Source organism: Arvicola amphibius, chromosome 4 (genome assembly GCF_903992535.2).
Source record: "Arvicola amphibius chromosome 4, mArvAmp1.2, whole genome shotgun sequence".
NCBI lineage: Eukaryota > Metazoa > Chordata > Mammalia > Rodentia > Cricetidae > Arvicola > Arvicola amphibius.
The window spans coordinates 134141923-134158387 of record NC_052050.1 but is presented as its reverse complement, the minus strand read 5'-3'; the positions used below and the strand labels follow the sequence as shown (position 1 = coordinate 134158387).

The window sequence follows — 16465 nt, the reverse complement described above, 5'->3', positions numbered from 1 at the left end:
TGAAGTACAAGATACACAGCTTGAAGCCAATTAAAGGAAATCCTAGGTATTTGTTATTGGTAAGTTGTTTATTTACAGATCGGACTTTTTCCATTTCTTCTCTCCCTCCACCCCGTGGTCCAGCATGTTTACAGCATGCTTTCATAGAAGCAGCAAGTCTGTTGACCGCGAGGAATACCTAGCAGTGAGAAGCTAGTGGGAAATCTTCCTTCTTAGTACCCAGGAATTCTCCGGGGTTTCATTTCCTGGTTCATTGATATCAAACTGAGATTTAAGACTGAAAGACATTTTATATATAGTATGAAGTCTTCTATATATATATATTTTCAGTAGTACATAAATCAATTAAAAGTCCCCATTCTCTTTATTCTTGTGGCAGTTCTTTCTAACAAGTTGGAAGGTACACTTAGCTAGCCTCAAATGCACTGCAGCTGGGTGCAGGAGGTCTGTACACACATGCAAAGAGGCCTGTAAGGAGCTAGTTCTTTGCAGCAGGATTTGTAAGAGCAAGTGTGGTGGTGGAACAGCCCTAGTGCCTTAAGTAAGAGAAAGCAATAAAATGTTTTATACTCTTACAAAATAATCTTAGAACCTTCTATCAGGATATTTTAAATTTGCAGGAAATTCGAAAGCATTTCAGATGAGATGTGCAGCACAGTGTTCAGCAGTGTAAAGCACAGTAACAATAAAATGAACACTCCTCGATTAACATACTGTGGCTTCTTTCTCGCAGTGAAGAATGGACCAAGGGCTTGTGCATAGTAGGCAAGTGCTGTTGCTCTCTTCTTTTGAGACAAGGTCTTTCTGCTCAGCTAGGCCTGCACGGCCTTGCACCACTTAGATACACTCTACACCATGATTACCAGTCTGTGTCTGTGTGCGTGTTCATAAACACCGTGGACATTTGTGTGGTCTATATATCATTTGACTCTGGAACTATTTTTACATATAACTTTATGTTCATTAAAATTGCCATGGTTTTAGTTTAGAAGACTGTTTGTATCACTTTATCCACGGTTTTATTGATAGATTTGAGATAGCTATTTATCAGATATAATTGTGAAATAAATATTGACTTTGGTTTTAGTACCTATAGAATACTATAAATTTTAACTACATTTTTAATATTCACAAAAATTTTATTTTGGTTAAAATTCTTCAGAATTTTGTATGAATTATCATTTATCAAATATGTATATGTGAATGTTTAGGTTATAATTGAAGTAAAACTCGCTTAAAGATCAACATCAGTCATACTCATTTGTCACAAGAGTATTTTAATGTAATTACAACAAAAGGTAGAGCTGAATACTAGAAGTTTCGTCTATGAACAAAAATAACATGTTTTAATTCATTTTTTCCATTATATATTATTAGCGCTCTGTGATAGCAGACTGTGAGGAATTCATACAGGCAGACTGTCAAAAACATTTTAGAAATAATGAATTGTTGCAGCTGTATATTTACTCTAACATTAACTCTCAGGACAGTTGTCATAACAAAATCAGAGCTATGTGACCAACAGTCAGGACTCCACTGACCTTTAGCCTCCCGAGAACTCATGCCTCTGTGCCTTGAAAGCTTAGTGGGAGCATGCGCTGTCCGACTGTATAGGATGGACGGACATACAGCACCTCACAGGGCTGGGGATGCAACTTTGGTCATGTTCAGTCTCTAACAAAGATTTGCTTGCTAGTTTATTTTTCCAGAAAAGGTTCCAGTGTTATAGTAATTAGAATAGTTTGAAAATCGTTTACATAGAGAGTTCAGTGAAACATAAAAAATTGAAGAGTTGAATATTACATCCAGACAATGGGTAATGAGGTCTGGCACAAACTCAGATACAAATAATATAACTGGTTATTTCCTCTACATAACAGGTCTAAAGAAGACAAGGAGATGGATGACATTCTGAGCTAGAATTCTTTTTATTTTTCTCTAACTTTTTTACAATTCATTAGTCATTTGAACAGATACATACTATGTTTCCAGCACTGGTAAGTTCTAAAATCTTAGCAGTAGATAATACCAAAAGTGTTTTGATAGCCTGACAAGATTGTTCTGTGAAGGTGATTGATCCCATCACCTTAGCACCTGGCTTCTGTGAGCATGTAAGTAGTAAGTAGGTGAGGAGTAAGTAAGTAGGTGAGGAGTGTCCTCTTTCTAGTAGCCGTGATGAAATAACTGATGGAAGCAACTTAAGGGGTGGGGGGTGACTTTAACTCACTTTTGGAGAGCTAGAGCCCCTTATGGCAAGGAGGGCATGGCCACACTGTACCTGCAGTCCAAAAGTGGGGCAATGAATTCTGCTGCTCAGCTAGCTTCCTTCCTCTTTTCTTTTGATTCTGTTCGGGGTCGTGGCTCATAGGATGGTGCTGCTCACAGTCAGAGGAGGTCTTCTGTCGCCCCGGAGACCTCATAAAACACCCTGACCAGTATGTGTGGACTCTGGCTACTTGGTGATTCTAAGCCTAGTCAAGTTGACAGTGAGTATGAATATCAAGAGCACGGTTGTTTTCCATTCTCAAAATGTCAGGTGACTGACTCAAGGTCTTTTTCAGTTGGTCAGATTGTATCATAATATTCTTGCTTGATTGTATAAGTTCTTGGTAACTGAGTTAGGTATTTCTCTAAACATTTAAAGAATCTATAAGTAATACTTTTAAAATTCTAGAACTATATACATGTGCAGAGGCATGCTATGACAATGAGAAAAATTAAAAAGAATTCCTGATGAATACATTCTTCTAGACTTGCCAGCAGTGTATTTCACTGTACTAAAAGTAGCACATATTTTTTGTAAGATATGAAATTTTATAACTGGTTTTAAAAACTGTAATTCATATGTGTTAATGAAAGTCTTAAAAGTCAAAGCAAACTCTTGAGATTGGTAAGTTTAATATGCAAAGAATTGATTGGCATTCACCTGTTCACATTTGCCCTTTAACCATTCCGGAACATTATATTCAGATCCAGGAAAAAAAGAATAGCAGATTTTATTCGCACCTGTCTATGGTTTCCTTGACAACTACTGTAGATGCTGCTATCACCATGGGGATGGTTCTTCTAAATGAAGCAGCAACTTCCAAAGGGGATGTCGGAAAAAGACGGAGTAAGTTTATGTTGCCATATTTGTTGTTTTGTTTGTCTTTATTTAATTCAAAGGGGAAACCGAACAGCATTTTGTAAACATAGACTTCCCTAGGAAGAGTTCTATGCTGAAGGAGGTTAAGATTTTGTTTTAGATTTTCTCCCCCTTTCTTTGATGTATGTGAGAATGAACTTGAAAGCATTTCTTCAGCATGGCATGCGAGTGCTTTCTGTGAGTTGCATGCACAGGGGAGGGAGGGAGGGAGGGAGGGAGGGTGCAACACTGTCAGCGCTGTCTGGAACATCCTCACGGCACAGATGGTCAGTCTGCAGAGATTTTATTGGCAGTAATGTATTTTTATGTCATGAGACTCAGGTATCTCACTGAAGCTGGTGCATAAGCAGGGAGCTGCTGGTGAGGCTTCCTTTGGGCACAGATACTTGATTACTTTCCAATCCCTCCATGTCTTTTATTGACATTTATGCGGCCGCAGGGATCTCTGTTCCAGGAAAGGCAAGAATTGCGAGTTCCAAGGTCTTTGCTTATCTCCTATTCCTCCCCACCCCCAGATTTACAACCCTGTTAAATGCCAGCATTTAGGCTTAAGGGAGTTAACTTTTATCCTTTGATGGAACTGTTCCAAATCAAAGGATTGTAGATAGAATTTACCTCTTGAATTGATGGGTGATGTTGTAAGCACGGCAGAGTATCTAGGGGTATTTGCTGCCCTGGAAGGCTATGAGGAAGAATGAGGCTTGAGTGGCAGTTTCGTGCCACCGCGTTTTCCAGACTTGAATGATATAGCTTCCCACAGCAGATCATTCAGTGAATACCGCTATGGTTTGCAGCAACCCATTTTACTGTATAATTCCTGAACTGTTTTAAAACCTAAAATTTAGATATGATCCCCACATGATCCCCAAAAGAATATTAATTTATTAAAAATTAAAAACCTAGATTTGTTTTTTAATGTACTTTTAATATTATGAGTATGTAAAAGAGCCGTGGTGAATTCTAGAAATTTAAAGGCATGAAGTATTGAAATGTTTGGAGGTAGTGTAGAGAGTTGAGCCTGGCCTCAATGTTCTCTGATGCTATCGACACCAATAGAAAAAAAAAAACTCAGAACTGAGCACATTGCCGTGAGCATGGTGGCATCAATAAAATGGCACATCTTTTGAATAAACAAATGTTCTTGGCACTGACAAGGCATTTTTATGAACCCATATGCTTAATGTAGAGTATAATAGTGTTATTTCCTCCAATGTAAATTATACTAAGAGCTATGTAATGAATTATTTAACCTCACAACTATGATACAGAATTTATGAAAGCTTTGCCTTGAACTTCCATCTTATAGATGTTCCTGTTGTAACATCTGTTCCCCTTAATTAATCCTCCAGATTAATTGTATGTGTGGATGGGAAGTGATAGGATACATGTGAAAAAGAATAAGGGATGGTTTTGACCTGCACAACTGCTGTGATTATCATTCTTCCCGTGCAAGAGTGTGGGCCTCACTGAGGCCTTCCTCCCCTGCTGTTAGCTCACGGGCTTTTCCAGTCCCATCCTCAGGTACTAGGCTAGCAGTATTTTGCTGTCACTGCATAGAGTGACATTAGTCCATCAGCTTTGCTTGATCACACATTTGAAGCATCCTTCTCCATTGCTCTACTCCTCTTCTAAATGTATGTTGTAGAAGACTGTATTTGAGGAGGCATGAAATAGAACTAAGCCAGCGAGAGAGTTGTAAGACATTTACGTAGTATATATCCAGGGTCTGCTAGGACTCATTTTTTTCTTTTTTCTTTTTTTTTTTTTTTTTTTTTTTGGTTTTTCGAGACAGGGTTTCTCTGCAGCTTTTTTAGAGCCTGTCCTGGAACTAGCTCTTGTAGACCAGGCTGGCCTCGAACTCACAGAGATCCGCCTGCCTCTGCCTCCCGAGTGCTGGGATTAAAGGCGTGCGCCACCACCGCCCGGCATTAGGACTCATTTTTGTGGATTATACATTTTTTGGAAGGCGTTTTCCTTTGAAGGGTGATGTTTTATAGTTTCATCTGTAGACAGCGGTTGACATTCCTGACAGAACCGCGCAGACAACAGCCCATCAGTGACCGTGTGTCCACAGGCAGTGCATCACTGCTGTGATTCAGCATTGCCGTTGGGGCCTTTCCTCCACGCTCCTTCCCCACCTTAGAAACAGAGATCTGTTTGTCTGCACGTTCTTCTGACTTAACGTTTTAATCTAATTATATCACTCTCTTGATATTCCCTCAGACTAACAAATATATATTAATTACCTTACAAATGTTTTATTCATAACTGATATTTAAGTAATACAAATGTCTAAGTTTATGAACATATTTAAATATGATTTATTCTAAGTGTGTCTACATTTAATTGACTAATATATTTTAAACTTTAGAAGCAGGTTTTAATTTTACTAATAGCAGTGAATCTTGTTTAAATACTGTACGATAAGTAAGGAGGAGCAAATCTCTTTATTAGCCATCTATTCCCAATCATTAGAGAAGAAAGTGGAAACTAGGAAAGCAATGTTCCTGCTCTCCAGTTTCAGTACTTACTGCAGCAGTGTTGAAAGCCTGCACCGCAGCCCAGGCCACAGGTAGCCGCAGCCTCCTATAGCAGGACGCTGACACCGTGACCTGCTCTGGAGTGGTCTCCTCCTCAGTGGCTTTCACTAACAGTTCCCTATGCACAGGATTTTGTGCATAGCTTTGTGTTTGCTGAGATGCGTGTTTCTAAGTAACAAGGGCTCCGCTTAGGCAGTCATGAAACCGATCGCTGGAATTACATTTTTGTGTGAAGCGCATCTGAGAAGAGGATTCTCTGAGCACCTGCCAGGTCATCTGCTCCTGCTGCTGTAGCCAGGGCTTCATTATCTGGGGACTGACAATCGTGTTTGTTACTTGTCTCATTTGATCTGTTTTGATCCCTCTGGGACTTTATAAGAGAAAATCACAACTAGTCTTAAGTCAGCGTTGCTGTCTTCATACCCCCAAATAGTACATTCTCATTAGAAGATTGTGGAAAGTGGTGGGTACAGTGTATAGTGGATTGTCTGATTTGTGCTCCTTGTATGTGCCTGAACGGTAACATGTGAGTGTTTGGGGAACTGGATGCATTTCAAAAGCACCATTTGCATGTTCTGAGCACCTAACAGTGTTGTCTGTCTCCCTAGTAATATGCCTCGTGGGATTAGGCCTGGTGGTCTTCTTCTTCAGTTTCCTACTTTCAATATTCCGTTCAAAATATCACGGCTATCCATACAGGTGAGACATTTATAGTAATCGTGATGCATTCATTTAAACTATTTTAGTGGTTAGTTGGGGCTAATAATATCAGCTATTGATTCTTATCTGTGTTGCATTTAGAATATATCAAAAATATGAAATCAGAATGCCTCTCTGTTTTTGTAAAAATATAAAAGCTAGCAAGAGTCATCATTGGATTCTCAACTTTAGTTAACAGTAAAGAAGTGTAAAGAGAAAATTAATATAACTTTTCTGTGTATCAGCACATGAAATTGTATTCAAAGGTCATAGCCTATATAGATACAAATGTGATGTCTGTGAACAAGAGAAAAATATAGTTTTTTAGTTTCTTATAACAGTGTGACATTTGACAGCACTATTTTTACTATGACTAGCTTTCTAGTATGCATACTTTTTTCTGAGGGATTGTTATTAATACAGTAACTCCATTGCTCTGTGTTTGTTTGGTTTGGGCTTTTTTGTTGTTGTCATTGGGGATGGTTGTTGGCTAGCGTTTGTTGTTTTCTGAAACCAGGTAAAATATATAAAACTCCCAAAATGAAGGTTTTCAAATGCTAAACACAAGCCTTCCCATTAGATTATCCTGTACACACATAATAGGGCCATTTCAACCCGTGTCCCTGCCTTTTTACTCTATTTCCAAGGCAAGAATTGAGCTTTGTCTGTATAAGGTGACCATTCCCTGTGAAGATTCCACTACTCTACAATGTTGGACTCATGTGGATAGAAATGTAGATGAACTCTCTTAAAAATAACTAAGAGGGTGGGGATCATACATAAGAGTTGGTTTGTGAATATGAACTTCAACAGATTAGATGAAAACACATGAGGAATTGTTGGAAACAACAGAATCAGTAGAAAGAAAACAAGCAAGCTGTCCAAGAGAGCCTGGGTGCCAGGGGATTCTAATGGTGAGGGCCAGAGTGAGGAGCAGAAGGCAGCCTTTCCAAGGACTCAGACCTGTGTTGTGCTGTTGAGGTGGGGAGGAGGGTCACCCCAATTGTGTATGTTTCAAAGAAATTAGTCTCTTGTTTTATGTTATAATACTCTGCTCTGGGACAGTTTTTCTACACTATGAATATGTGTTATTTTCATTTGCTAATAACAAGCTGATTGGCCGATAGCTGGGCAGGAAGAGATTAAACAAAAGAGGCAGACTAGGAGAAATCTGGAAAAAGGAAGGGCAGAGTCGAGAGTCACTGGCAAATGCAGAAAAGCAAGATGAGAATACCATATTGAGAAAAGGTATCAAGTCACGTGGTAGAACGTAGATAAGAATTATGGGTTAATTTAAGTGTAAGAACTAGTTATTAAAAAGCCTGAACTAGCCGGGCGGCGGTGGCGCACGCCTTTAATCCCAGCACTCGGGAGGCAGAGGCAGGCGGATCTCTGTGAGTTCGAGGCCAGCCTGGTTTACAAGAGCTAGTTCCAGGACAGGCTCTAAAAAAGCTGCAGAGAAACCCTGTCTCGAAAAACCAAAAAAAGAAAAAAGAAAAAAAAAAGTCTGAACTATTGGCCAAGCCTTTATAGTTAATATAATCCTCTGTGTGGTAATTTGGGAAGCAGCTGTTGGGTATTTAGGAGCAGCCGGTCAGGACAAAACATCAATTACAGTGTTCTTCTTTCAGTGTTTTCTTTAAGACCTGATTCTGACTTTCATTTCAATATCTCCTTTCCTCACAATTTTAATCACTCTATTATATTCTATATCCTTTGATTTTCTCTATAGTGATCCTTTCCTGAGTATTCATTTTCATTTGTATTTTAAATAAAGTTGGCCCACACAATACATTTTTTCACACAGATTTTAAAATTTCTATTTTCTTTATGCCTGCTTAAAGGAATTAAAGTCTACTTTATGTATATGTCTTGCTTTCTTAAGGCTTCTCCTTGTTAGTATTAAGACTATTCTGTGCATTAACCTGTTACATACAACAACTACATTCACAGATCACCTTTGAAACCTCAATAAGTAGACTTACCATGTATCCCAGTCTGGGTGTGACCATAGGCAAATTGCTAAACTTTTTAAACCATAGGTGTTCTTGTTTATGAATAAAGACAATTTGATATACCACATATTTATAGGAGATAATATATGTAAATGTCTTAGAATACCAGTATATAGTAGTAATTAATTGCCCTATAAATGTTTAATGCTAATTATTATTAATTCTGATATAAATATTTACACTCATATTTTACTTTTCTCTACTGGAGTTTTCTTTACAGTGCACACCAAGTAGCTTTGGCTCATATTTACATAATTCATTTGCGTGAAGAGCAGTTTTTCACTGATCCTTTTGATGAATTTAATTGGCCTCCAGAGTCCCTTGAAACTTACCAGTGAAATATCAGGATTCCTAGAGATTTTTTGCCATCTGAGACATAATTCAGAAGACATTTTTCTGATAGCACTGACTTCGTTATATATTGAATAAGAATTGGCTTTTCCCCTTGCTTTGTTTTCTAAGAAGAGGATGTTGGCATGGCTAGATGGTGGATCTTCTCAGCCTTCTCTATTGGCACTCAGACTAACCAGTATTTTCTGCAGATGTCTCTTAAAAACATCTTTGGATCATCAAAGCCTCTACTGCAGTAGGAGAAAACATGAAATGTCTGTATTCATTCCATCACTGTGCTAACTGTCTGAGGAGTCTTAATTGGCTCAGAGCGACAGAGTAGCATAATGAGAAAATAATATTAGAAAATGAATATCTGAATTTTGCACTTTAAATAAGATCTCTTACTTTGTAGTTGCACAACATCTGGTTAAAATATCTTAGCTCTACTTACTAATATAGTCTTAGAATTAGCTACTGCCTTGTCGTGTTTTGCTCGGCTCTGGTTGACTTTTAGAGGGTTGGAGACATATAGTTAAAGGTGTCTCATTTCTGTACCTGTCCAAAATCTTTGGCTATTTCTTTATATGAGATTATGCGCACCAACCTCAGAATTGGCTGTGGATAGATGTATAGTCCCTGAAGTACTCTTGGTTCTCAGTGACTTCACCTAACCTCTCTTCATCTGCACCAGGCACCTTAGCATTTACTTTGTAGCCCTTCGCTATACTGTTTTGTTAAGTCTTTATGTACAGTTCATCTACATATTTCATTTCTTTTCTTTTGGAAGACTATTTGGGGAATGGTCCTTGACACAACATTTTGTGTCTACAAAGGACTGTGCACATACTAGGTGTTTGTTAATTGAATCTGTTTTCCTCCAAACATTGTCTACCATAAGATAGTACAGAGGAGCCATTAAGCAGAGGGAAGAGCACTGGTCGGGAGCCGTGTCCCGCTTGTGTCCCTCTTGGGGAACTCCACTACACGCGGAGCATACCTGGAGATGTGCATTTGCCCCACACAACTAAGAGAATTTATGGAAAGATAGTTAAATTAAAAGCAGACTGTATGCTTATTTGGTATATACAGTGGGCCCAGAAATATTCTCTCACTTTAGAAATGTCCCTGGAATTGATTTTGAGTTTTGACCAATAGCATTAAAATGTGTGATGACAGTCAGTTGAGGAACTTCATAATGGCAGCAAGAAATGAAAGACACTTAAAACTAGAGAAAAGATGACCACAAACATGCTTAGCAGGTGGGGAAGCCTGGAATGTGTAGGGTGGACATATTTTATAACCGTTTGTACATCTCAGACATCCATCTGCCATCTACAAGGAAAGCTGTAAAAATACAGGAAAGGTCTGGTGTGCAGATCACATGACAATGACGGTCACTTCACTGGTGCTGCCTCTCTCGTGCTGAGTCTTAGCTCTGAAGAACGACATAAAAGCCAAGGCAAATAGTTCAGAAAAAAGTGAAGGTGCTCTCATTGTCTGTTGCCTCTGCTCTCTAGATGAATAGCTCAGCCTAAATCTTAAAATAATAACTTACAGATGGAAAAAGAAGGATTATTTTTTTCCATATTGTCGTATTTCATTCTGGCATATCGGGAAGTGGTCTGGACATTGAGTGAGAAGATACACTGTGGACCCTGGCACGTACGCAAGTCTTTTCATCTCTGAGCCTCAGTCTTCCCACCTTTCAAACCAAGACCACAATGTGTCTTTTTTTTTTTTTTTGGTTTTTCGAGACAGGGTTTCTCTGCAGCTTTTTTAGAGCCTGTCCTGGAACTAGCTCTTGTAGACCAGGCTGGCCTCGAACTCACAGAGATCCACCTGCCTCTGCCTCCCGAGTGCTTAGGTCACAGTAAGATGCTGATGTGTGAACAGGTCTCTTAGGTCACAGTAAGATGCTGATGTGTCAACAGGTAACTGAGATAAGCCGGAGTGCAGCCTGGCACTGCTTTACTCCACAGCTACAAGGACAAAGCTCCCAATAGATGACACCACCAGTCTGTGGTGCCAAATTAACGTTTTAACTCACTGTGTGTGGTGTAATAATCTATACAGCTGCGCTCCCTTCATCTTCAGTCACTTACTTTTGTCACTTTACAGACTGTAAAACTAAATCAGTTAACAAAAATATTTAATTCTGTCTAGAAAAAATGTAGCCAAGTCCCATTTGTCATTAACAATACAATTAATTCTTAATATCAGTATAAATAAGTAAATAAATCCAAGATTGTTTTAAGAAAAACTTAGGAATAGTGTCTGTATTCTTCACCTTCCATCCAAGCAACCCAAATGTCAGAACAGGACTCCTCTAAAAGGTTATTTCTGTGGTGCACTGGGGCTCCGTTACTCTGCCAGGAGCTTCACCAGTGGAACAGTGCTGGAAGCAGAGGAGTTTGTCCAAATAAGTATTTCTTCATCTGTTCCTTAGCACACATATGCTGATGTTATTAATAGTCATATCATGAAACTTCTTCCTAAGTATGCCTCTATGTACCAAACTGTGTAGAGAACTGACCTCGTCAGTTATTAGACCTGGTAGTTATTACCTTCTATGAGTAGAGAAGCTCCTTCCCCAGGGTCTCTTATTCCTAATAAAGGCCAGAATTTCTTTTGACCTTTTCAAAGGATCAGTTGTTTTAGAGCTGAAGACTTTCCTGGCTTCTGTAGACCCTTGGTAAGGAAAGAGCCTCAGGACTTAGGTTAATGAGGTCTCACTAAGGACGATAATTACTCTCACTAGCACGCCATTTAGCACTTGCAAGTGTAGAGGATTAAATATTAGAAAGCAAATCAGCAAGAACACTAACTACAGGAGTACAAGTTCAACTAGTGGTCAGTTGTGGTTCACACCTGCACTTGGGAGGTGGAGGCCAGAAGATCAAAACCTCATTGCCAGTCTTGACTACACCTTGCCTCAAATATTTAAAAAAAAAAAAAAAAAAAGCAGGAACAAGAAGAAACAAGAAAAAAAATCAATATTGTGCTTAGTGGAGAAGTGAGGTCCTTCTTTCCCTGACAGCGTCTCTTTTACCACACATGTGATTCTTGGCAGAGACTCCCGCCTGGCCACAAGAGCTCCCCGACTCTTCCTGTGGCTTTAGAACATGAAAGCAGGGGATGACAAATTTCATTTAGTCAGACATCTCACTACTTCCCAGTTGGACAAAGTGCACATCCTGAGTTTTCCAAACATCAGGAAGAGGTAGAAAGGTGAAAACAAAGAGGAACTGTGGACCACTGTTTTCCTTTCAAGCTCTATACCCTATTTATTATTATTATTATTATTATTATTATCATTATCATCATCATCATCATCTCACTGTCAGATATATTAGCCCTGAGATCCAGAACTAAATAATTAGTTGAGCAGCTCATCTTCTACTTGTCCCAAGTCAGCATCACTTCTGCATCCAAAATGATGTTCTGCCATTTCTCCTTGACAAAGCAGTTGGAAATTGTAGAGTCCTTGTACTCAGCCCACATTCTTGTCCTATACTGTTAGGTCCCTCATATTCTTTTCTCACGGCTGCCATTTTAATGACACTCTCTGTACCTGGGACCTTCTCTCTAGAGAAGTGTAAGGAACACAGCTTGTCATTCTATGTCCTGTAGCCCCTTCTGTGCCAAGCACTCATCAGTTGACCAACATTATGCTAACTGCTGCTTAAGAATGACTCTGGGGAGGGGCTATAATCTGAGAAAATTTGAATCATGCAGGACTTGAGGAGCACCCAAGGCAGCCTCTTGCTCCTTCAGAAAACTTACAGCACTGGAGAATACAAATAAGGGAAATGTGTTCAATATTTGGTGATTTAGGTTTAAGTACAATATAAAAACATACATATTTATGACAAATAATATAAAGGAAAATATCCAAGCACTATTCAAAGTATAAATATAAAAACACTGTCATACTGTTTGATAATGCATCAGCATTATTAGGCAGGCACAGATAAAAAGATATATCAGATCAAGCTAGACAGAAATTATACTAACCATTGATTGTTGATACCAGTGTGGTGCATTCAGGATGCTGCTGTCATATTAAAACATATCTTGGGCATCCAAGCATGAGATTCTGAGTGGTCATCCAGAGAATAACAGCTGGTACTTTCCTAAGAAAATATTTTTAAGATTTTTATATGTATGAGTGTTTACTACATGTATATATGTGTACAACATTCATGCTTGGTAACCCTAGAGGCCAGAAGAGGGAATGAGATTCTTTCAAATGGAGGTAGGGTTGGATGGCAGTGAACCACCATATGGTTGCTGAGAAACAAACTCCGATCCTCTTATAAGAGAGTAGCAAGTGTTCTTAACTGCTGAACCGTTTCTCCTGCCCCAGAGCAGTTTTTGTTGCTGTATCATGTTCTTCCAATACTTGAACAATATGTTAATATAATTTTTTAATGAAAATGAATGTTTCATATGTAGAAAAAGAACAAATATTTTACTTACTAGATTTATTGCTTAGTGTAAGAGCTTTAATAATTGCCAGTTTGGTTACAACTGTCATTTTCTAATGACATATAAATGTGATCATTGAAAAAAATAGTCCCCAGAATGAACAGATAGAGTCTGTTGATCATAAGTCAATTTTTATATTAAGAATGAAATCACTGGGAGCTGGAGACATGGCTCAGCCCAGCAACATAGTAGCTCCCAACTGTCTGTACCTCCAGTCCCAAGGGATCTGAACCCTGTTTTGGCTCTTCATGAACAAGGCACATAAAAGATACATAAAAGACATAAATGTAAGCAAGGTATATGTAAAAAAATAAATTAAAAAATGTAATTGCAGAATTCCCTTTCCTCTGAAAATATGACAATCTATGTTTATTTTTTATAGCCTTTCTAGTTGTAAAAGGATATAAAAGTATAAAGAATCATATTAACTGTTTTTACTTTTATACAGGTGTGTTTTTATCAATAATGTTAAACTTAACTGCTCAATATATTGGGATTATTAGATCATTGCTTTAAAAACAAAACAAACTTGTCAGTAAATTGTTTGCCTTGCAAACTGAAGGACATAAGTTAAGCCCCCAACCCATGTAAACAAATCACAGCATCGTAGTGGGTATTTGTTGTCCTAGGTAACTGAATATACAGTCTTCTAAACCTGTGAGACCATTTCTGTCAGGTCAAGTGGGCAGCAGGACCAGAGTCAGCTGTGCAGAGGCGTTGGTGGGGATAGCAGAGCAAAGCAGATCAATGAGGTTCTCTACCCAGCCAGCCTAGTTACAGGGAAGTTACAGGCCAGTGAAAGATGCTGGTCAATTGAACAAAACAAGAAAGGTGTACAGTGCCTATGGAATGCTAAGGCTGTTCTCTGGATTCTATGTGCAGAGGTGGGAGGAGAAGGAGAGAAAGAGAGAACACTTAACTTGCCAGTTCCCAGATTCAGGATCCCATTTGTTCAATTGTAACTAAACTCTGTGGCTGAGACAGAGTGTGTGCTGCACCCACATGCAAAGCCAAACATGGCAATGTGTCTTGTAACCCCAGCACACCAAGAGCAGAGACGGAAATCCCAAGAGCTAACCAGTTGAGCCAGTTGTCTCCTGGTTCAATGAGAGATTTTGTTCGATAAACTAAGAGACAGTGAATGCAGAAGACACCAGACTCTGGCCTCTATCCCCACATGCTCATGTACACACACACACATATTTACTGTATTGTATACACACTATGTTTGGTAAAGGTTTCTCTTTGTTCGCCATCCTCAAGTTAACATTACCCTTTGAACAAGCTTGTAACTGAAGACAGAGAGTGCCAGTGAGCGCATGCACACAGCGCCCCTCCACCCTGCCAGCTGCTGTGGAGGTTTGTGTGGAATCAGCAGTAACTGCAGCTTGTACCCACAAGGATGACCAATCACCCTCCTTGCAGAGGTGACGCTTGTCTACTACAGTCATCAAGAGCTGCCCCCAAACAAAAGCAGTGAATAATTGCATACTGGAATCGGCACATACTTTCTATCTGTAACAATTCTGTAAAAAACAGTTATGCGCTACAATTACTGTATGTTTGTTGCCTTTATATAATCATAAATTATAAAATAACATCAAAGCAATGTATAATGTTTTACTTATAAAACATTTATGTGCAAATTATGTTTTATATAATTATATATAATTATAATTTTTTGTTTCTCAATGTGTTTTATTTAAGCATTAGACAAAACTTTGGATCATTCAAAACAAGTGTTCTCGTCACTGATAAGTAAAGAGAGGTTCAGAAAGACAAAGTCATACATGTCAGGATATAATTTAGATATCAAAATATTAAATTTACTAGGTTGAACAGTTTTCTAACATCTCTTCAGCTTCAGTAACCATTAATTTCATTTTTGCTTTTAATATTTTATTTAAAAGTGGCTTGCTTACAAGGTTGTAAGTAATTACTATTTTATGTAAGCAAATGAATTATAAATTCAGTAAGAATGTAAAATTTCTCCAGGAATTTCAAACTTAGATATTATTTAGGTCCATTCCCATTAGTTCCCCTACACCTGCATTTTCAAAGCTAATCTGGCTGATGCTCACTCAGCACATGCTGGGACCTCTGACCCGGCCCTCGTTGTAAGCCTGACCCCGTTACAGGAGCCCGTTTCACAGTCAGACCCTGATGGCAACGTTTCAATTAGCTGAAAATAATGATGGTGTTTTTGTTACATTTATGTACACTAATTTAGAATGGAGTGAGTAGCTAGTTGTGCTTTTCTTTTTCTCGGGGTGTAATAATTTCCTTTCTTTTTCAGCTTTTTAATTAAATGAAGCCAAGTGGGATTCGCATACAGTGAGTTTCTTGTGAAGAGAAGCTGTTCCTCACATTTTCTTATTTGGAATTCTTGGATTCATTCTTTGTTGATTGTGATACGCTAGCTTATTCTTGTATGATTTTTTTAAACTGTGGATTTTCCTAAAATATTTAATTTATAGAAGTGGATATGTAATATTGAGTAATCCACAATGGAACATCAACGTGTTTTCCAGTATTCAGTGTATGCCACAGGAGTGAAATAAATTACAGTGTAACTATGAAAACATGTTTTAGAACTGTGTTTGCCCTTTAGTAAAGAAACCACATGTTAGTAAAGGAATCCATGGAATGTATGTAAAAGAATTATTAGTATTGTACAAGGCTAGACCATATGCATGAAATATGTCATGTGGACATTCTTACTGCTGTTTCTCTTATAAAGGACGTGCACTGTTACAAGCGTGTGTCTTATTCTTGCTGCAAGTAGATCATGAGACATAAAGGACAAAGAGCTGGGTAACATTAATGCCAGGTTTGGTTGCAAGAACCCACATCAGGTGACTTAGAACCGCCTATAAGTCCATTTCCACGGCGCTCTCGCTTATAACCTATATTCACTGTATTGCAATTTTTCATTAAAATTTATCATTCATTTGACAGTCTCTCTCTAGAATTTTAAATTACTTCTAGGAGAGAAAAATCCCATTTCAAGGAGTTTCATTATATATATATATATAATGACATCTTCTGGTCAGTTTGTTGTGCTTTCTTCAGCACAATGCTCCTTGCGTTATGTATTCAAATAAATCCAATAGTGTGTCCTAACCATAAATTTCTTTTACAAATAAAATAATATTTCTCATCAGCTATAATTCAACAGGCATGGTGATTTGGGGAAACTAGAGCTGCCTGCAAACCGAGAGTTTAACACATACTATTGTCTTGAT

The 16465-nt window shown here is 38.4% G+C and overlaps 1 protein-coding gene across 1 annotated transcript in view; it reads left to right on the top strand.

Moving 5' to 3' along the window:
* Positions 1-15977, top strand: part of Tusc3 (tumor suppressor candidate 3) — a 162314-nt gene extending 146337 nt beyond the window's left edge. Inside the window, exons 8-10 of the mRNA XM_038327288.1 lie at positions 3038-3112; positions 6294-6384; positions 15517-15977. Of these exons, the coding sequence (XP_038183216.1) occupies positions 3038-3112; positions 6294-6384; positions 15517-15532 (182 nt within the window). The 3' untranslated portion in view covers positions 15533-15977. The remainder of the gene's footprint in view (positions 1-3037; positions 3113-6293; positions 6385-15516) is intronic.
* Positions 15978-16465: the final 488 nt, after the last annotated feature.